General features: G+C 39.5%; 1 protein-coding gene across 2 annotated transcripts; it reads right to left on the reverse strand.

The window, feature by feature from the left end:
• Nucleotides 1-5,450: 5,450 nt before the first annotated feature.
• Nucleotides 5,451-20,746, reverse strand: ADNP2 (ADNP homeobox 2). Of its 2 annotated transcripts, none has more exons than XM_084282466.1 (5): nucleotides 20,468-20,746; nucleotides 15,358-15,509; nucleotides 14,204-14,323; nucleotides 10,340-10,429; nucleotides 5,451-8,875 (listed from the first exon to the last, which is right to left on the reverse strand). In XM_084282466.1, exons 3-5 carry the CDS (start codon nucleotides 14,309-14,311, stop codon nucleotides 5,873-5,875), a joined length of 3,201 nt encoding a protein of 1,066 aa, XP_084138592.1. In that variant the 5' UTR covers nucleotides 14,312-14,323; nucleotides 15,358-15,509; nucleotides 20,468-20,746; the 3' UTR covers nucleotides 5,451-5,872. The 2 variants fall into 2 exon arrangements, with proteins under 2 accessions (XP_084138592.1, XP_084138593.1); XM_084282467.1 differs by lacking the exon at nucleotides 20,468-20,746 and adding an exon at nucleotides 15,681-15,930.
• Between the last annotated feature and the right edge of the window lie 2,625 nt (nucleotides 20,747-23,371).

Raw genomic sequence — 23,371 nt, forward strand, 5'->3', positions numbered from 1 at the left:
AAAGAAAGATCTTAAAAGCCTATCTTCAGTAGAACTGCGTAAGCATATATTGTGACTTTTTTTTGTACATCTGTAAAGATTTTAGTTAATGAAAGATAATATAAAAATAGTTGTCTCAATTTGTACAATGAATTAAGAATCTGGAAAAAGAGGAATTTAAATCCAGGGATTTTTGCAGTCACATGTGAATGTCTAGTACTTTGTGGAAAACAGCGAAGCTCTTGAATGGTTATGTTAAATACAGGCAGAACTAATGAAATTTAGTGTAATCCTGAATATAAATCCAGCATCCAAGCCATACAAGGCTTAGGTTCTTTTTGCTGAATTAACAAAATTAGTTGAATATTTTCTAGGTATTCTCAGGATTTCTGGCTCCATCAAAGGAATGAAGAAACTGATTTACTTACAGGTTTTGAATTCAAAAGAAGCAGAAGAGACAGAGTAAACCAAGCACAATCTTACTTGAAAAAGTAAAAGTTATGAAACGTGTAAAATTTGAGCTTACTGGGGAGACATTTGATAGAGGTGTCAGATGATTTTTCATTTAACTTTAATGAAGTTCTGTCAATCTCTGAATGGAAATCTGGGTTTTCTTAAGAAGGGATGGAGAGAAATTCAAAGCACCATAAGACTGGTTGTTGTTTTTCTACAGGGTATGGCTGTAACATATACAAAACATTTTCTCATCTACTGAAAACCAGAGTTAACATCAATAACTGGTTCTAGAGAGATGCTTCATCCCTGTTTCTGTTTGTTTAGTTTGACTCTTTTCAACAGAGTGGTAGTACAGCTGATATGCCAGCAGTGCACGTTCATACACCAGGAACAGTTCATACACCATACACCTGGTCCCCAGGAGTGGACCAGCCAAAGGAACAAGTATCAGAGTAAGGGATTTCTGGGTTACAGTTTCTATTGAGTTTTGAGCCCAGCTGGAGCCAGGATCTCTGAATTTTCAGCAAGGTAATAGTTCAGTTCCATGAGAAGCAGTTCTCTGGGGAGCTGGAGATCATGAAATCTGCACTTAGAGCCACAGTGTCATTTCATAGCCCTGCTCTTCATTTGTGCTCTAGCACCAAAAAAATACTAGGAAAGGAGGAACCAAAGTTATAGCTGGAGATGCCAGTGGAGAAGACAAGAAAGAGTAAGAAAAGTTGAACCTTCTACAATGTATTTGGCAACACCTCAAGTTGCTGGACCATTTATCTATCATTCAAAAAGGATATCATGTGTTACTTTAAAATCTGAACCTGTTATTTTAAAATCTGAATAATAAACTCTCAGCACCAGCACCATTTTCTTCTTTGACGTTAATACTGGAAAGACTGGTATAGGGTCAAGAACGCAATTTGGTGCATGCAATCCAGTTCCAGTTCACAAAGCGAACATCCCATCCTTGCTGATGGTCATCAGGGCAGACTGCCTGTTGCCTAAATAATTCAGAATTATCTTTTTCACTTCCAAATGGGTTGTAAGCTAGAATAACACAGACTCTGATAATGCAATTAATCAGATCTTTCTCCAAAAACGTCCATGCCCGATGGCTTTCAGTCATTCACTTGTACTGTCAGTTGTTCAACATTCTGCTTTCCTGGTGAAGATCAATGCATAGAATACCTACCTGTATCATAGTCTTTAAGACTTTATGCTATTGATGGCAAGAACCGCTATTTCTTGACAAACAGCCAAAACAAAGTAAGAACAGTACTTTCAAAGACACCCAAAGCCTGAATTGATTTCATTATGAAGTGCATTTTAACGTACCACTAACAAGTAACACCTTATGCAGAGTGAGAAGACAGGCATCCAGTCCATAGTAATGTTTCAGGTATCTGCAGAACCACGTTCTTCTCAAATGCACAGGGCAGTACTGTAAGCACACGCTGCATATGCCCTGTATAACTCAGAATGTTAAACTAAAATTCAAAAGAAACAGATAGACTATGCCATAAATGTCTGGGGATGCTGTTCTTAAGTAAAAAAATAAATACGTATGGTCACAGTTGCAACTTGCCCCTCGTCAGAGCAGCAGAAACAGTGATGGCACTAAAGTATGCTGTTAGGTCAGACTTTAAATGCAGCACCACCAAGTTCTGCTTCATTCATTAACACCCTCGATTTGTCATTTTCAAATACATTGTGCAATGGAAGGAGTGAAAATTCATATGAACTTTAGGATAAACCATGCATATTTTTGGAACCTTTTTTTTTTATTTTTTTTATTTTCCCCCTTGTTATTTATTAGACTCCTTTTTTCTTTCCATGTATCTGTACTTTGCTACTTGACTTCAAGCATCTTTCCCCCCGCAAGTGCCCACAGTTAAGTTCGACAATTTTATGTTTGAAAACTGCATGGCCAGGTGCAGCAGGACTACATTTATAGAGGCATCTGTTAGGAATTACAGACCTGAAACTATAAAGGAGCTACTTCAATAAGCCCCTAACTTTTGCTGAACAATTTAAAGCAGTGAAGGACAAAAAGCATCTTATCCTGTGGCCAACTACTGTAATTTGAAAACTAATCATACTGGTGCTTTGGTTTTTGTCCATCGAGAAAAAGTCAGTTTAGCAAACACTAAGAACTGAACCCCTAGAATGCATGCAGAACCGGTCCAACCAAGTCCCATTAGAGTAACAATCCTCCCTATTACACATTCAAATAATAAGCCATCGCAGTATTTCACAAACATGATTTTTCCTGCTCAAAAACTTGAGACCACAACAAAGCACGTCTCAAACACAAATGCTACTATGAAACCAATAGATTCCAGAAAAATAAACACAGTTTTATTTCCATGAAGAACAAATGCTTGCCACAATCTGCCTGTGAACCAAGTAGGCATTCCTTCCAAACAAATTTCTTTTACAGCGGATCAGAGCTTTACCTGCATGCTTTAAGGATTTACATTTGGATAGCCTACTGTAGACAGAGCAGCTCATTCGGTTAGCTCTGTCTTTCCCAACAGCAGACACCAGGAGCGTGAAGCTCTTTCCTTACAAAGAGAGACGCGCGCACTTACCAGACTACCCACCATGTACTCCTAGACAGGTGCAGCAGCATCTTCCCAGAGAAACAATTTCTCACCAAGTGACTTCACACTTGAGAAGCCTATAGCAAGGCTTAATTTAGGTTTAACTTTTTTTTTTTTTTTTTTAAACCAGGGTCCTCAGCTTTTCTGATCACCACAACTATATTGTAACCTGTGCTTTGACATTTCAGATACCCGTTTCACATTTCAAGATGTTGTTCATTTCTGGAGTACTAATTTAATGAAGGAAGGATAATTTAGCAATAGTAAGTATTAAGACTTCAGTTTCCTGGAAAATAAGCAGCTGTCAGAGTATCTAATGCACTGTATTACTACAAGGCACTATTTCATTTTATTATCTACCTAAAGCATATGGAACTAGGTCCTACTTTACTGTTGTGTCTTTCTCAACACCAAGTTCCCTGAATATTTTATTTCATAAATAAATAAATGGGGGGGCACCACCCACAATTATTTGCACACACATCTAAGAGAAGGTTAGAAAGCTGGTTTATTTAAAACTATGAAATCCAAATATATAAAATGCTTAACATCACCACTAGATGCTGTGTAGGAAAACTCTGGTAAGACTGGACTGTTTCCTTGATGCCCCAAGCATAGATGAACTCTGATTTGACTTCCCAGCTACCCACTCCAAGCAGCACTCTCATCTCAAAGGTGAATCTTCAACCATTTATCACAAGCCTTCCCCAGATGCACACTGGCAAATTCCTTACTGCTGGAGTCTCACCGGTATCAGCAGAACTATCCCACAGATGACACAGCTCAAAGTATCAACATTTGAGACTGAAAATGAGTGCCTAAGATTTCAGGACTTTTGCAACATTCCTCTTTCTCACTTAGAGTCTTTCAAACTGCTTTACAAACCGTGCAAGGCCTAAATCTCAATTTTGACCATTTATTCACTGACTTTTTAATGAGCTAATATTAAGCTCTAAGAATGTGCTACTACTTGTTGTAGCAGGGTGGTAGGTGTGGGCAAACCCACAGAAGGTGATTAAGTTTGTTCAACTAAGTCTTTTTAGTATTACACAAATAGATTTTTGTAATTATCCGTTTAGGCAACTGCATCTTACATATACATTAAAATTCTTTGAAGGGGTCAATATGAAAATATCAAGATTGTATCAAAAATAGAATTTTTAATTGCTTATAGAACCTCAGGCAGGCTGCTACAAAACTAATGTCACATCCTTTCAGAAACAGCACAAAAACAATCCTGCATATGCTTTTAAAAATATTGCATAGGATAAACATATGCTTACTAATTAAAAAATAGAAAATAGCTCGGGGACATTACCTTTTCCTTATAACACTGGCACAAATTAACCAATAGAACAGTTTCCTTTTTTTTTTTTTTTCTCTAGGAAAGACGAGGGGGAGGAAGGGAAGTAATAATTATAGGTTATTACATGACTGACTGTTAATGAATTTTGGAAGCAGTGTCCTACAAGCCAGCTGAAACCAAGCATATCCAGAAAAAAAGGAACAAAACTAAAGACCTCAATGTAACCACCAATAATTCAATATACAATTTGTTATAACTAACTTTTCTGTAGTAGGGATACTAAATCATACTGAACAAGATAATCTATTAGTTTTATACCATTCTTATGCTCTCTGTAATAAAAATAATCACCATATATAGATAGCTCTTTTTCAGGAAATGAGCAATTTAGAGTCTTAATGCCACCTATTCAACCAGTTTGTGTTTGTATTATTTCTCACTTCAAGCACTTAAAGATGTACCTAATTTGTTGGGGAAGAAGCACTGCTCGGTCACTACCTCATGCAACACCCATTTAAAATGAAAGTAAAAAAAATCTGATTTTTCACCAAACTCCAGTGATACTTGGATAGGGCTTCTAGAGATCAGTTATGTGCATGGAAGTCATATATCCCACACTATCAGAGCAATGTGACACAATCCAAAGCAGTTTTTGTGGTTTTTTTTTGAAAAAGAAAAGAAACTAAATGCTGGTACCAAGCTTTGAACAGCATTTAAACAACCAGGTTTCAACACCAACAGGAAAAGAGTAAACACTTCTGGTTAGCAAGTTCTATTTAACAGATAATAAACACAACCATTTCAAGTCAGTTAACTCTAACTCTTCAGCAGGCACCCCCAGCCCCTCAAATCCCCACCACGTTAATACTAGTTAGGTATGATGAGTCACCAGACTTCACTGGCACTGGTATTATTAAGGAAAGAGAATGCCAGGAACTTTATTGCTACCAGCACATTCAGAACTTGAAGGGACCAGTGGATGTAAAGGCTACAAGCAGATCTCCAGCAGATTTAAAAAAAGAAAAAAAAAAAAAAAAAAAAAAGGTTAAAAAATTACAAGGACTGAAAAATACAAATAATCAAATAGCTGTATTTCATCTAGTTTACCTCAGTATTTTAAACATTATACATTTTATTGTTTAGAAAAGATGATGACATTGCAGAAAAATAAAATAAAATTTGTATTTAACAGCACAAAAGTTTTACATGGTGGTATAAAAAGTCTAATGGGAGCCTGGAGGAGGAAAAAGGGAAACAGAACAATAAACAACAACAACAACAAAAAAACATATTCCAAAAAAAGTAAAAAGCTAAAACAAATTCCAGAAGTGTAAATCTGAAGGTTTTAGCTGTTTCAAATACACAACTATGTGTGCCTTTCACAATAACAGTCACAACTGAATGAGACTTTCTGTACTACTGCAACCCTTCAACAGGCCAGTCTGCAAGTTAAAACAAACATTTCAATATAATAAATTGCAAAATTGGTAAGTATGCAATTATGGATTGCTTTTAGTTGTTATAAAAAGCTTGTTTACATATCTAACGCTTCATCTTTTATATTCAAACTGTGCTTAATGTTTTTTAGTTCAGACATACTGAAACCCAGCAGCACAGATGGTTTGTGATTATTTATTGCCTTTAAGCACGTACTCCTCCTTTTCCCAAAGAATGATGCAACATCAATTTTCCAAGCATACAGCAGCGAGGATAGCAATTCCAATTCTTTTTTTGAAGGATAGGGCCTCTCGTGAAAGTAGTCTGTCAAAAACTGTTTCTGAGCATCATACGAATTGTGATCATATTGTTTAGGATCTACTGCTAGAATATGCAGATCCTCACTGGAAGGAATTTTCTTTATCTCAGTCCTATTAACCTTCTGTCGTTTGAAAGGCACTAGCCCTGAATACAATTCTTCTTCTGGAGATAGAGCTATGCCAGTACATAAGCTCAGAGGCTGCTGTTCCTTATTCCTTTGGTCTTCTGCAACGAAACAGGAATCAGATAGCTTCCTTTTCAGTATCACGGAATCATGCTTTTCACCATTCACAAACAGTAACTCTTTCTTCTCAGTACGTTCAAGCTGCATCTTCATGCTTGAGTTGCTGTCTTTGGGAGCACTTCTACAACGGAGCAAATGCACAGCAATAGCTGTTAGAGTCATATTTCCAGTGTACACGCCACAACAGTGGATGCACTTGAAAGCAGGAGACTTTAAAATTGTATGTACAGTTGGCATAATATGATGCCTTTCTTTCAAATGCATTTCATAGGTTCTTTGACTAATAAATGTTCCAAAACAAAAGGGACAGGTTAACACTTTCTTGCTGTACCTGTTGTTCACTTCTGCTGCTGCCTGAGGTTTCACTTTGATGTAAACGGGGACTAGCGTCCTCGAATTTACTCCAGCAAGCACTGCCAAATGTACTTCTTTTTCACCAATGTCTTCTTTTGGTAACACTGTACTGAAATCGAAGTGAGGAAATACAAGGTCACCCTGAGCCTCATTCCCTAACTGAAATCCTCTGTTGCTATAGTCTGCATGTAACTGCTTTTTCCCATTATGAGTAGTTTTATTGTGCTCCACGAGGCTTTTTAAGTCATGGAAAGTAACTGTGCAAAACAAGCAAGCTAAGCCGTGCATCAAGAGATGTTTCATGAGCTCTTCCTCACAGAGAAAACACTTACAAGAAAAACACCGGACAGTCTTCTCTGTCATCCACCTTAGAAAGGGTGCACAAGCTGCAAGTTTGTCAGGTTGCTGTGTATCCTTCATTTTTACTTCACCGTGTTTGTGGGCCACTTCCATGTGTACCTCATACACGTTTGACGGGAAGAGCTCATTGCAAACAGGGCAAGTCTTCCATTGCTTAGCCTGTCTGACAGCCTGACTTGTTTCAGGACGAGGTGGGGGAGCTTGTAATGATAGATTCTGAGACGTCAAAAGCACAGGCGGAGAGGGTGCACTAGCTGGTGACTGAGATAACTGAGTTACTGCTCCGGACTGCATTAGTTGGATAGGCATTTGTGGTGGAGTAACTGTTGCTACTCCACCACCAGGAGGTACAGGCAAAGTAACTGAAACTGGGGCAAGCGTGTACGTAGGTATCCCATTAACCTGCTTCCCAGTCGGGATCAACTGCCGAAGTATAGAACCTGCAGTCAAAAAGGCTGCATTTTGGGAAACTGCGGGTCTAACTGGCTGATTTACAGGGATAACTGCTGGGGCGACAGGTTGATTAAGCTGAAGAAACCCAGGTCCGACAGGAACAACTCCAGGTGCAACAGGCTGATTAAGCTGGAGAACCCCTGGGGCAACTGTCTGAGCCACGGGAAGGACTCCGGGACCAGTGGGCCTGTTCACACTCCCAACCGAGTGGTTGACAGAGAGAACTCCCGGTGCGACTGGCTGATTCACAGGGAGCACTCCTGGTGCCACCAGCTGATTCACAGGGCTGACAGGCTGAGTTACAGGTAATGTCGCAGCTGCAACTGGACTATTTATAGTACCAAGAGGCTGATTAATAGGAAAGAGTCCGGGCCCAACAGGTTGATTAAGAGGAATAACTGCAGGGGCCACGGGTCTGCTTAGGGTCCCAACAGAATGATGAAGAGGAACAGCCGTCGTCCTGACAGGCTGATTAAGAGGAAGCCTGTGAGAAACAATTATAGGCTGAGAAGGTGATGGCTGAATATTAACACTATTCTGACCTACAGGAAGATGACTGGATACAAGAGTAACGTGTGATGGGGTAACAATGGGAGCAGAAGTTGTTTGTGGAACACTACCAGAGGCACTTGGAACAGTCAGAGATCTGACTGTGTTCTGAACTGGTTTTGACTGCACCACAGTCTGGTTTTGATTGTTCTGTGGAAGTGCAAGTTGGATGCAAGCTGGAGCTGTGATGGAACCTGCTGGGGCTGCAGGAGGCCCTGAAGATGGAGCAGGCGCAGCCGCACTTTGGGGAGGCTTTGGAGCAATATGCATTTGTTTCACAAGTCCAGGTTTCTTAATGTGTTCTGAAATCACAGACCGAAGCTTGTTCTCCAGGTCTCTGTGTGTTTCAGCTGTCAAGACATGATACATTAAAGAATCCTGGCTGTTTGCAGAAGCATTACATTTTTTACAGTAGTGCTCAACAGAATTCTCTTCACTTTCATCAGGTCTCTGGCCAAAATATATACTTATTAAGTTTTCAAAGTGGTTCACCAGAACATGTTTCTTCATATTATAGTACAATGTGTCTGTAAAGTTACATTTTAGACACGTGAAGTTTATGATATCACTCCTGAATTGTTTCATGCCATCCAAAATGCTGACTGTATAGTTCTGTATTCTCTTATTAGATGAATGAAACATCCGGATATGTTTTCCCACTATTTTTGGCTCAGAAGCAAATGCACATTTTGGGCAAGGAACCACAAGCTCTTGGTCCATTTCATCTTCATGGCAACGGTGCAAGTGATTCTTGAATGAAGTAAGCAATTTTGATGAGAACTTGCATAAACTACAGCAGTACGGCTTGGTTCTGTACCTCTGCAAACAAACAAAAAAAAACAAACAAAAAATCCGCTTAGAAACCGCCATTTCCTAAATCCCTGTTATCTGTTTTAAAGTAAGTCTGCTCTATCACCTGTCAAAAATGCCTTCACTGTATGCATAGTGTGTATCTACTTGGTTTCATAGAGGTCTGTTTTTGTTGAAAAGCAGACTTAAAAGATGACATACTTGAAGGGAGAAACATTTGTGCCCACCTTCTTCCCCTGTCATTTATTACGCCTTAAGAGGGTTCATTTCTACTTCAAGTCATACAAACTAATTATGAAGCCATTTTTAAGCACACAGATTTGACAGCCTTTTCTCCCTTGCTGCAGCAACTTTGGAATAGGACACCTTGAAGGACCATCTTCTTTTTTCCCAAATCTAGGCAGCATGAAACCAAGTAAGTGAATGACATAGATCAAAGAACCAAGGTTGTCTGAAGAAAAAGACACGCTTAGCATTCAAAAGACATAGCTTGGCAAATCGGATCAACATCTGGTCCTAAACCTGTGAATCCAAGTTCAGAAAAGGAGAACTAAGAAGAACTAGAAGACAAAGCAGACAAAGGTCATGGGAGAGGGGGAAATCACTTCCTACTAAATGACCTTGGCAAAGTCTGATGGATTTGGTCAACCTGGATGTTAAAGGCTTTAATAATAAAGGCAACTACTGTATTTGATAGCCTTAGTTCTCATTTTAAACACAGTAAGTACAAATAACAAACCCTGGCAAACCACCACCATACAATTCTAAACCATTACCTTTTTAGTAGGATGAAAAGAGGAGACCTACTGCTGTTTACAAGTTGTAAAGGCCTTCCTCGTGGAAAAGGGTCTCAAGACTCTTCAGCACGACTCAGACTACCTTTTCTCTGGATATACTCCTATGCTTTATACAGGATTTCTATACTTTTGTACTCCGATGGGTTTCTAAGATACTTCGTTTTGTCCATCTCAACCCTGCCTTTCTTGGAGATTCTAGCTTCACACAAGGTTCTATATAAATAAAGTAAAAGCTGTTTCACATACACAAATCTAACTGGAATGTGTTTTCCACTGTAACCCTACCTCAAGCTGCAAATGAGAATTTCAGCTTAATCCACTTCTACCTATGCAATCCCATTTTCATCCTTCCAATGAAAAAAGAAGCATATTGTGTATAAAACCATGTTAAGACTACATATCAGATGAGGCTAAAAAGGCAGAATGTTAGCATGATACGTGAAATATTAATGTTCAGGGTTGTGTCCTTCAAGACTCCAAACAGAATAGTCTTTACAATCTGATGAATTACAAAAAAAGAACATAGACAATGAAAGACTATTACCCAACAGTATTTAGAAAACAAAGCTATATTTACCCATAAAAATGGGTTTTAGCTTTAGCTTACTTCTGAAATTGGTAAGATACAGCAATTCCACATGTACATCTATTCAGAATTTCTAATACAAAAACTTACCTTCCTTTTGCCCACAGACTCCCAAGGAGAGACATCACTCCATGAAGTGTTGCAGAAGTATTTTTCACCTGGGTCAAAACTTTTAAGATTCTAAAGAAAAAAAAAATGAAATAATCTGCTTCTGTAGGTCTGTTCTCAACACAAAAACAGTCTCAACACAAAGCAAGTAAACAGGATGAATGCAAAGTTCATACAGTATTCAGGTTTCAAAACTCAGTTCAAAGTTACTTCTCTAACTCAACTTTGATTTATTTTACCTCAATTACTAGCTCAAATGACTGCCTCCTGTGATAGTGGGAATTCTGGGAACTTCATAGTTACTGAACATAATATAGCAAAAATATTTATACTTTAATTCCCTTGCTTCTAGCCAAGTTCACAGTGAACAATGAAAGACCTTTTCTCCCTCTACCTTCTCTTTCTAAAACTGTAGTATTTCAGCATTTACTTCCATTTATTAACTTATCATTATGGTTTACTTTGCAACAGGAGTCAGTATTAAGTTTCCATAGCATTACTATGCTTTTAACTTGGAAAGACAAAGGCATTCCCAGAACCTTTTCCCAAGGAGTAGCAGTATTTTTCCTAAATCTGTAGGAGTGGCATTATTATATCAGGAACAACCATATCAGAGTAAACAACTTTCCTTACAGCATTCTTCTAATCAATTATATTACAACAATTTAAGTTCCCCAACCTTAAGTCAGCCACTACTATAAAGTTCCTCTCCAATTTTCTGAGGCCCACCATACCTCCAAGTACAAACTTCAGGAAAAAAATAAAAATAAAAAACAGATTCCTGTTTACTAGGCATTTCTAAAGATCCTTGGCCAACTCCAACAATACCCTAGAGTGCCTTAGGTGAAACACAGGCTATAAAACCAGGCTTAACCCACAGAACATAATATAGTTTCTCCCCTCACATTCCCCTTCCCTTCCACAAACCATTTTTCACTTGAAATTTCTGCAAGATGCTTAAAGAGGGTACAATGTTTTCATTTGTGCACCAAAACCCACTGGAGCAGCAGAAGCAGGTAATTAAGACTAGCTAAGATTAGCTCACTGTCAAGAGAAGTAGAATTTATGTATCCTCATAGTTTGTGGTCAAAACCATGATGCAATACTTACAAGCAATGCAGGATATAAATAGCAACAAAAAAAAAGATTAAAAAAATCTTGTAGCAGTCAATGCTACTTAATGCAGACTTTGTTTGCACTAGCTTCCTGCCTGCACGGTGCTAACGTGAGCATCGCTATTCATGCAACAGAAAGGCATGCTAGTGATAATTTTATTTAAACGAACTTTTTTCCAGGATTTAGAGCAGTGTAATCAAGTCTGCAATAAGCTGCTTTCTAGCTTTTTCAACCTGCAAGTTGCCCCAGAGAGAATCCTGAAAATCTCAAAACAATGAACCAACTTTTTCCATTCTAATTAAGGTATTGGTACTACCTAAGTTTACTTCTTAAGCCAAACACTCCTGAAAGCTCATGAACTTATAGAGAACCCTTACCCTGAGAAAGACAAGTTAAGTTCCACACCCTTATAGCATACAGTGATTCTATTTTAAGTCTTGATAGAGAAAAAGACTCAAGATTTACAAGTGTTTAGTTGAACACACCAGAATAAGCTTCCTGAAGCTTACGGCCTACCTGAAACATTTTGCTTCTCGTTTGAGTACCCTCCACAAAGAGAGGCTCCTAGACTTGAAGACCAGACTCCTACAACCCAAACGTGTGCGCTATTAAGTCTAGAACATTTTGCAGAAATATCTATTTTGTACAGAGAAACATTCACTGATAAAGAATCCTTCTTATCACTGCAACTGGTAAGTGCTGAAAATGGCTTATTCTGAATTCTTGCTTGATGTCCAGAAACAACATGTTATGCTCTTTCCAGATCTTATTTCAAGAAGAGGAGGAAAACAGGAGGAAAACTACAGAAGTGAAAGGTAACAATGGGAGAATAAAACCCTCTGAGAAACTGAAAAACTCTGACATTACAGCATAATCATACTTACTAGTGTTACTTTCAGAAACAAACGTAATTTAGCACAAAAGATTTTCTTCCTAGCAGAGAAGAACTTTGAGCCCAACAACTGATCCTGCTGGTCTGAGCTACGAGGAGATACTGAGCTGTACATGAAGTTCCTTCACTTTCCTCAAGCTACTATGCACTGCCACGCGTTATTAGAATGGTTTTAAACCATTCTAATAAGAATCCAATCTTAAGTCCAGATAAGAAGTCAAGTCTGCATCAGATCACATCATACCGTTTCCTTAATTGTCCTGCCTCCTCAAAAGCACGATGTCCAGAAATCCACCTTAATATTTGAAGACAAAAACAAAAAACCTTAAGCTACTTCTCACCTACTAAAATATCAGGCATCCTCTTCTACTAAAAAGACAGTCTGTCACAATACAAGGCAAGTACAAATCAATTCTAAAAACAGTTCTCGTTGCTGGTTAAGTCATAAACAGCCCCAGATTGTCTAGGAAATAAAAGTTATATTTTGTAAATAATTCTCTCTCAGCCAAGCTTATACTAAAATGCTATTTTAGAGGCCTGCATTTCACATCAGTTCCAGAATCAAAATGCTCACTGGGTTCCCTGCCACCTTTTTTTTTTTTTTTAAGATAAAACAGAAAAACATATTCCTTAATCACCATTAAACCTCAAAGAACCTTCAAAAACTTAAGATTGTAATCAATTCCATCACAAAAAAGTAACATAATCAAAATATTTACTTCAAAGGGTCAAAATAGAACAGCTTCTGAATGTTAATTTCGAAACAATACATAACACAATGAAAACATTGCACAATTACTAGACAAATACACTTTCTGAGCTTTTACATTTATTTAGAGCTAACGCTGTTCAACCACGATAACCAAGAATGTTCCAGAATTAGATATGCATGTAGATCTTATGTAAGTGATTTGAAAAAATGCTTATGCATTTTCAAAAAAAAAAAAAAAAACCACACACCACAAAAGACACAACAGCACCCCTACACAGAGTTAAATTGTTTTAGTCCCATCACAGAGAATTAATCCAAACTCTCGCCTACAGTCAATGTGAAGTTATGAACATATCAAACAGCCAAAAAAAAGCCCACTTAACAGCTGTTCGAAATACAGTACTGTTTAGTAACCTAGTTGCATTACCAATACTTGTACTTTTTCTGGTAGTAGGTTTGCCAATCTGATGGCATAAATTCCTCGTGCTTGTTGCACAGTACCTTCCCCTGTAAGCGGTGACAATGGCACTAAATTCACTTTGATCACCTCAGTACACTTACATATGCTTTTGGAGATACAGAACTGAACTACAAATCAATAAGCCAAGTTTGGTATTTCTCCCTGGAAAGAAGTCTTAGAGTTAGAGACCTGCAGCAAGATTACTTGGATCCAACTACTTGTTGGTTTTAAAAATTCCTGTAATTTGTATATCCTTCAGAGGTTTGACTTAAGTCTTCATGTGCTTGTGATTTTAGAAGAACCGTAAAAAAATTCTGTGTAATACACAAGTGACATTTCATTACTCTGTCGTGTTTTTCTTCAAGTTGTAGTTTCCTTTTGTTCAACTATTACTAGCAGAGAATACGCAGCACCATGTATAACTTATCTTGTTGAGAAGTGGAGCTTCTTTCAACCTGATGTACTACAAAATTAAGTTCCACACCTAGCAAGTAAGTACTCATACTTAAGTAATCCTTTAATCCTTCAAGTCAATACACAATTTTCTTTTCTTCACCCCATCATAAAGACCTAAGGCAGAGGAACATGATATATACACTAAACACTGAAATATTTTTCAAGTTTGTTTTTTTCCAAGATTGTTTTACATTATTTCAAATGCTTTACCTTCAACAACTCCCTGCAGCTGTCAAGTCCAAGATCCACAAGAATGCCCTTCACCTTTTTTCGAGCCTTCCTGATGTTATCAAGATTTTGAACAGGAATTTGAAACATTTTGCACTTTTCCTGAAAAAGAAATATATAAAAAGTGATGTCATATTTGAACACAGGCACTTGCATTTAACAATATTACGTTTTAACAATAAAAGTATTAACATTTAACAATTAAAACATTAAAATCTCTAATATATTCCTCAAAATGTAAGAGCAAAAGCTTTAAAACAAAGAAATAGCCTCATTAATACTAGCCAGTAGATCAATTTCTTCTCCAGGGTAGGAAGTGAGGGGGTAGGAGGAAGGAATCCCTTGGTTTCTTCACTGCTATCTAAACAAAATTTCAAGTTTCTTCTTTCTAGATCTCTTCACATCTACATGCAAGCTACAATGCATTTTGTCTTTTTTTGTTGGTGGTGGTTTTTTTGCTGGAGAACGTGAACATAAGAATTTTACTAAGGTGTCTTCAAAAAAAAATTGCCATCAGTCCTTTTAGGAAAGAATATCAACGCTTTCACCTTGAATGTTACAGTGCCTAGATGAGACACTTTGATAATCTGTTATGTTGACATGTCTTAAATACGACTGCTAGCAGAACCTCGAACTTCCTTTTTTCTCCTCTCCCTAAAGAAATCTGCTGCTGTATGGGTTCTGACATAAAACAGGCTACTGCAAGATTAATGTAGCAGAAAAAAAAAAAGTCATTACAAGCTACAGCTGTATGGCATTGATAGCAAATATGCTAAAGCAGGGCAAATTTTTTTAAATGCATGCATGCTTTCAGTGTCCTCCTTTGAAGTGTACACAGCTCTATTGCCTTGCCCTTCTCCAGAATTTGGATTTACACCCTATCCCAATCCCTCCAGAAAGGTGGGATAACTGGAGGTCAACATATAGAGGAGGAAGATAATTTAATCTCCTGCTGGTCACCTATTTGAAGGGTTGTTGCCAAATGTGTTTGCCCATCTGTCTAAAACATACCACCAGCAATGGTCTAGTACTTCCCCAACAGCTGGGTAGGGGGACATCATTTGTACGAAAATCGTAATTTGTGGACAAGATGTACAATTTTTCATCTGGAAAAAAAAAAAAGTTAAAGAACTCACATGCTATTCTCCTCTTCTTCTCCCCCCAAAGGAAAGGTGTGTAGAGAGAAATGGAGAGGGAGCCCCATTTGACAGATGCTATTCTTGTTTTCTAATCTTCATTGGCAAGAAGTCTGGAAGACATTTTGATACCACCATGGGTGTGGGTGAACCTATATGGAATGGAATAAATCACAGTGACTAGTCTGACATTCTATCAAAATCCAAGCAGTAAAATGAAGATTTGACTTCAGTTTAAAAAGAGAATTTCAACTGGGTATTTGTATTCTCTGGTTGAAGCCTTATTATCAGTCACTCTATGACAGCAGGTTATGTGCACCAACCCCATGGTCCGCTGCAGATAATGATAGAGCTGACAGGATGGCACCACGCTCAGATCAGCAAGAGGGAGATGTGGTTCAATACATTAGACTCCACTGGAAACAGTTCCTTCATCTCAGTCCTTGAACTTATACACTGATGCTACTGAAGAAGCAGACATCTCTTGAGCCAGGTCTACCTCACAAAACAGAAATATTAGTATATAAAGGTTATATAGTACATCACATCCACGCTTCTCAGTTTTCTTAACCAGCAGACTTTCTGAAAAGTGACTTCCAGTCATTAATCCAGGAGAAAGACAAGTAAAAACAACAGCAAAAGAGAATCCTGAATACAGGGGAATTATTTTCCAGTTTTCAAGTAGCTGGTCTTCAATCCAAACAGATGTGTTTCTGTACCACGTACAAGGTTACTCAGCTGGTCCTTGAACAAACTGCTTTGGATTAAGATTTTAAATTATTCACCTAGCGTACTCATATCCACCAGATACAGCACTGTCCTACCATAAAGGTCACAAAATTTCAACTTGAAGTTATCCCTTCAAGCTCTCAGTTAATACCTAGATTACCATACAGTTTATTACCCATACTCATTTCCTATGGATTTATTTCTCTTATTTTGGACATTCTTCAAGCCTTAGCTTGTACACTGTTTCCACGAGTAACTTCACCTTTTGTCAGTATGTATCCCATCCTTAACCAGCAAATTGAACATAAAAGCACCACAGTAAAATCAAACCTGAGCTACTCTAGCGAAGGAGTCTTGATCTGTTTCCTATGTTGTTGAAGGTAAATTTACTTTAAATTGTACCCAACCGTTATTACCAAAAACTACTAATCCACTGAGTTTTCAGAGACAGCACATTTTACAAAGGAAACAAGAGCACAATTAAAGAATCATTATAGCAGCTTATGTCCCAATCCAAACACAGTTAATGTGAACAGTTCTGAACAGGTCATTCAACCATTTCCTGAGCATCTTACCATTGATCTATTCTGCATTTAGTGTTCGAGTAAATAATACAACCATAACGATAGACTTCACTAAAGGTTCCCTTCCCTTTCTATAACATCTACAACATTTTGGGCCCCTCACTACAAGAAGGACATTGAGGTGCTCAAGTGTGTCCAGAGAAGGTCAACGAAGCTGTTGAGGGGTCTGGAGAACAAGTCTTATGAGGAGCGGCTGAGGGAGCTGGGCTTGTTCAGCCTGGAGAAAAGGAGGCTCAGGGGTGACCTTACTGCTCTTTATAAGTACCTTAAAGGAGGCTGTAGCGAGGTGGGGGTTGGTCTGTTCTCCCACGTGCCTGGTGACAGGACGAGGGGGAATGGGCTAAAGTTGTGCCAAGGGTGTTTTAGGTTGGATATTAGGAAGAACTTCTTTACCGAAAGGGTTGTTAGGCACTGGAATGGGCTGCCCAGGGAAGTGGTGGAGTCACCATCCCTGGAGGTCTTTAAAAGACATTTAGATGTAGAGCTTAGGGATATGGTTTAGTGGAGGACTTGTTAGTGTTAGGTCAGAGGTTGGACTAGATGATCTTTGAGGTCTCTTCCAACCTAGATGATTCTGTGATCACATTTTATAACATACAATTACATTCAGCTTTTTGACAAAGACAACTACTGCAGCTCTACCCCTTTCAGTAATAACAAGTATTTTAACACAAAACAACGTAGCAGACAGGACAGTGTCATCCTAGCCAAAGGCAAATAATACTTGTTCAACAAGTAACTATGTTTGAGTACAACGTCTCTGCATTAAAAAAAAAAGAGTAAAAATATTAACATTTTATCTCTTGAAAATGAGAAGTCACAACATGAAAGTTCCTGTTTGCCTTCCTTTTAAACATATTTTTTAGAACAATTCTCATTCACCCAGGAGGTGACCCAGTCCGGCCTGCTACAGGCACAACAACAAATCGCAACCATGGTACTCAGCGTCTTGTCCATTCAGGTCCTGAAAACCTCCACTGAGGAATTTCACAGACGCTCTGTGAAACCTGTTCCACTGATGGACTGTCCTCACAATGAAATGTTTTTTTCCCTTATATCAATCAGCACCCTTTTCATTTGTGTCCCTACAGAAACCAGGCATCTGCAATCCAATTAAATATGAAGCTGGTATGGAGCTGGACCAAAGACATACAAGCAGGCCTTCCTCACGCATGCAAGAAGTTTCCAGAAAATTAATGCAAGTGGACAGCTAGATAGAAACCCTATTTAAAAAGGCCACAGTGTGGCCCTTTTTAGACATCAGATAATCCACACAGAAGTTGGATCTGCAGACATGTTCTTAGGAAGCCAACATTCACTAGCCCACTACTCATAGAACTGTTTATAATAGCAAAATTATGAAATGTTTACAGAATTTCATCCTTTTGTATTATCTGCTTTGGAAATCCAATCATTTTTAGTTTTTATACCTTCTCAACTAAGGAACTGCTTAATGAGTAACTCTGGATGGAGAGTTGTGAAGATTGGTTTTATGAAGACAGCTTTGAGGTATTTCAGTCAGAAACATTTTAAAAGGTTTCTTTGTCAGGTTACATTTCAGTGATACCCAGAGTTGACAAACACTACTAGAATGAGAATCAAGAATTCTTTAAACGCATTTGAAGTTGGTAAGTCAGTTTTAGTTGAGAAAACAATAAAACCAATTTCATTCCTGAAAATGGAAATGAGAGCAAGCAATCTACTAACTCTCAAAATCTAAACAAAAAAAACTCTGAATGACAAAGACAGCAGATAGGAGGGTATGCACACTGAGAAACTGCCTCATAGAATCCAAGGTCAGCTTGGTCATGCCAAATTGTACTTTCATCAATTTTGTTTCCATCAAGGACCATTCTGAAAGGCATACTAGCCCTCAAAGAAGCCATACCTAGATATCTGCTCAACCATGTGTTGCACGGATGGCTCCATTCCCTGAACTCTTATCTCTGCTTCTGAAATAGCCCTAACCAGATTTAACAGTACATTGGTACCAAAGCTTATCCAGCCTTTGGAGGGAGAGAATACATTTAGCTTTCTATCAACACCTGTAGGTGTCTCAACAGCTTTGAAAGACTTGATTCCTGAAAATAGAAAAACAGTCAACTGATTAGATTGGGTGTTTTTTTCTTTACTATTTCACTTGTTGCAGATTAATATTAAATTGACTACAGGGGGAAAAAAAAAAAAAAAAAAAACAGATTAATAAAACTTACTAAGAGTAATTCTCAAACAAGATGATGCACTTTATCTTCTCAAATTTCAATTTTTATCCAAGCACAACTTGATAAAAATCTCAGGTCAAACTTTTTTTTCCCCTGCAATTAAATCAGAAACTTCTAGGGGTCTGGAAGCACACACCTCTTTTAGTGACAGTAATGTTGCTCTTTTCTTGGCTGTAAGTCACATACCACTTAAAATAGTAATCTAATCCAACAAAAAGATGACCATCATTTACTTTGTTGGCAAATACTGAAAAAGCACTGAGATACGTGATTATATAGACAACAATATCAGCCTGCATCTTATCTGCAAAGTCAAGTCAAAACAAATTTGGATCACTAACTTTAGCTACTTCGGCTTAAATAAATGCTGCAATTACTATGAGAAAGGGACTAAGTCCCTCAAGAGCAAGAAGCCTTCCTAGAGCGCTGTAATATCACACAGAGCTTGACTCCCTTCAAAAGTCAGCAAGTCAGCATTAGCCAGAGACCAAAACCAGCAGGACACAAACTTCTTCTGGAGGCCTGGAGCATCTATTTCTAGATTACTCAACTCCAGCAGCGCTCATTAGCCCCATGCATGTGAGGCGAAGAGTCACACGCAAAGCCCAGCTACTCCAGGAAGAAGCACAACTGTGTTTGGACTTCATTCATGTATGTCATTGAACGTATGTCATACATTCATTGGTACGGCATGACTTAAAGACATTTCACACAGATGCATATACAGATTCCATGGCATCAATAACCCGCACCCTGAGTAATTCAGCAAGGGGACAGAACTGAAAATTATTTAAAACTGTGCTACAGGTTTCCTCTGAAGGATTAAATCACTCAAACACAAGCCAGTTCTACCGGTGTTCAGCAAGACTAACCCAAATCAAGGGGTTTCCAATGCTAAAACACAAAACATTAGAACTGTTTTTATATTCTTTTTCATTGTTTCTGAATATTTGCTACAGTCTTTATCCCATTAACATCCCTTAGCACTTCATTCATAATTTTGCATGGATGGTAGTGATGTGGACATCACCACTTTCTGGAAAGAAAACTATTTCAGATATCCATTTTGTCTAGAAGTAACCATCCACAGACTTTGAGACATGTACAAACAATTCCTTAGGCACTCCATCACTCAGTGTAGACAGAAACTGGGAAAAAACATGGTCCTAAGAAGCGGTTTAGGAAACACTAATCATAAGGCATTAAAACTCTATGATAAAGAGCCTCATTACACTGATTTCTAGTTCCTGATCACAGGCAAACACAGAAGTCCCTCCTTTGGTCATATGCCATGCAAACATGGGAAAGGGAGATTATTCTGATACAAGCCCCAGAAGGCCGCCTGCACGAAGAAACAGGTGGACATCACTAGTTCAGTAACCAAGGCTGCAGTCTCCTCCAGCAGCCTCAGCAGGAAGCCAAGCACCTTGGGCTCATCGCTTTGAAACCCTCCACCTGGAGGGAGGCCTGGGTGTGCTCCGGGGTGCTGGCAGCCCACCCCGGCACCCGGCCCGCCCCCACCGCACCGCCCCCAGCCCCCCGCGCCCCCCTCGGGGCACCTCCACCTGCACCTACCCGGCCGGCCTGCAGGGGGCGCCCGCCGCCGCTCCTCCTGCGCCGCCTCACCGCCGCCTGCCGGGCCGGGCCGGGCCGAGGCCCCGCTCCGCAGCCTCCGCCTCCCGCCCGGCGCAGCGCCGGCCCCGCCGCCCCGCCCCGCGGCTCCTCCTCCTGCTGCTGGTCCTGCTGCTGCTCCTGGTCCTGGTCCCGCTCCGCCGCGCTCGCCCCACGGGGCCGCCCCCGCTCGGCCCCCGCCCGGCCCCGCGCACAGCCCGGGCCCCGCGCACAGCCCCCGGCCTCCGCCCGCTCCTCCTCGGCCGCCAGAAAGAGAAAATGGCGCTCGATTTGCCGCAGGAAGTGACGTCGCGCCTCATTTGCATGCCAGGCAGGCGGCCAATGGGGAGAGGGCTCGGCCGAGGCTCCCATTGGCTCCCCCGAGGAGGTGGGCGGGGCTTGAGGTGGGAGGGTGGGCGCGCCGCGGGGGGGGTGGGGGGGGCGCCCACCTGAGCCCCTCGCACCTGCCCCTGCTGGCGGCTCTCGCGAGATCTGGCGCCGTGACGTCACCCGGGGGGCGGGGCCTGGCAGCATGGATGGAGCTGACCTCCATGGGTGGGCGGCCCAAGGGGCACCTCCATGGGGCGCCCTGGGGTCTGCCCATGGGGTCTGCCCATGGGGTGTGAAGGCCACAGCAGTAGACCGAGTGGGATCATCCCAAAAACCAACACTAATAAAATTTTCACCTTGACAGACAGTCATCCTGCCTATTGTCTTTTTGGTTTTTATTACACTAATGACCACAAAAAACATACATCTTTGTGTTCGACGTCCCAATAATTATATTGAAACGTTACTTGTCGAATGTTTTTGTACGATACCTTTCCGATATTAAAAATCGATAAAATATAATTTCATTAGTTAAATGTTTTCAGCACAATTGTATAGTCAATAATGGTGTAGGCAAGTCAAGACTCAGAAAATTTAATGCCAAGAAAAATGGCAGCCATTTATGAAAGATAAATTATTCATAGTAGATACACCGCCACAACATTACAAAAAGTTACTAGTGCCAAGAGTTACAATTTGACACGGTAAATTAAAGCATAGCATGTTTTAATAAACTTGTTGGCTTCTTTTTAATATGTTGTTATCTCATAATTCATAAATAACGAAATATGGCACTGTCAACATGGAAATACCCATTGGCTCCCATATAATCACTAACATTAAATTTCTCTTGCAACGAAGCATCACCAAACAATTACGGAGTGTTTTAAACAATGGATGCGTTTAAAAGATTAACTCAAATAGAGAACAAGGTTGTGAAAGGGGCCTTCCACCGCTGCATTGCAAAACTGGAACCTCTTAACTTTTGCAGAATCACTAAATGGTTGAGGTTGGAAGGGACCTCTGGAGGTTATCTGGTCCAACCCCACTGCTCAAGAAGCGCTGTCTAGATTTGGTTGCCAAGGACCATCTCCAGGCAACTTTGGAAATCAGCCCGTTTTCTAGCACTGTAGTAAAAAGGGGAGGTACTTTATAAAATGCATAAATTAATCTATCTATGTGGTAATTTCAGTTGTAAATCTGTTATGTACTTATCTCCAGCTGTCAAAATCCTGCAGTGTGCTCCATAAACTCAGCTCCTGTTTGAATTAATTTGAGTTATTGCTCATTTACTTGGAACAGGAGGTTACATTTTTCACATTGCAGGACCAGCACTTAATTATACACATTGAAAACAGGTCTAATAGCATATGCTTAAAACTTTCTAAAGCAAAACTGGTGGATAGACTTCAAATTCCTCCAGCTGCAGAAGACAAACAGGATAGCAACATGCAGAATTAAAATATGAGGATGACGTAGAAGAATACAAATGGATTGGGATAAAATGGAGACGCCATGTATTTTTCCTCTAAATCAACAACAGTGTCAAAATGTAAAAAATATTTATATAATTAATAAAAATAAGTGGTTCTGAGGACCACAGTAGAATTAAAAGAGAAGTCAAAACCACACAACGTAGAGTAGAAGAAAAAGTAAAAAAGATCAGTTATTGTCTCTTACATAAAAGTGATAGCTTTGAGCAACTAAATACAACGGGATTAGACACTGAAATGTATTTCAAGACAAGTAGTTCTCCAAGGCACTTTCTATGGACATAAGAAATTGGTGGATTGTATTTTATTTACAAGTAACTTTGCTCTCATAGCAGACGTAAGTATTTGTTCAGCTAATTGCACCTTTTTAGTAGGATTTTAATTAGCATTTAACATTTAACATGTCAAGTAACATTTTTGCTTATCCTATGTGCCAGTTCAGCTCTAGAGGAAGGGACAACAGCAAGCAAGGGCTTTGGCAGTTCTCAGTGACTTCTGAGCACTTTAGTCCTGTCTTCTTCTTGAAGGCAAGATTCACTTCAGCTCTTTCACATTAGTTCTACTCAAACGGAGCAATGGGAGCAAAGAGTACCTACCTGCAGGTGTACAGCTAACAGTGGTTTTGGCAGAAGGGAATCATCAGTACCTATAGTAAAGACAGAAGAATTAAGTTCTATAGCTGCCTTCTAAGTCTTGGAACATGGTCCCAAAATGGAACTGACCTAGATGCCTCATGAAGAGTTTCCAAAGGGTCCATGCACCGTTCTCCCACTGTCACCCCCGCATTGCTCCCTGCATTCTCTAGTCCATACTTCCTAAGCAACAATACCATACAGTCTTAACTCCTGGATTCTTCAATTCAAACGCAATATGTACATAATATGTCTTAACACTATGTATTAAGGTCTGAAGTGCAGTTTTTCACTTAAATCCAGTGAAAATAACAGAATATCTACTGTGCTCAGGGTCTGGTGATGCTGATAGAGCCTGTTCCCTTAAACTGACCCAAGATTCCACTGAGTTCTAGAAAGACTATTACTGAATG

Source organism: Netta rufina, assembly GCF_964035555.1.
Source record: "Netta rufina genome assembly, chromosome: 2".
NCBI classification, from domain to species: Eukaryota; Metazoa; Chordata; class Aves; order Anseriformes; family Anatidae; genus Netta; species Netta rufina.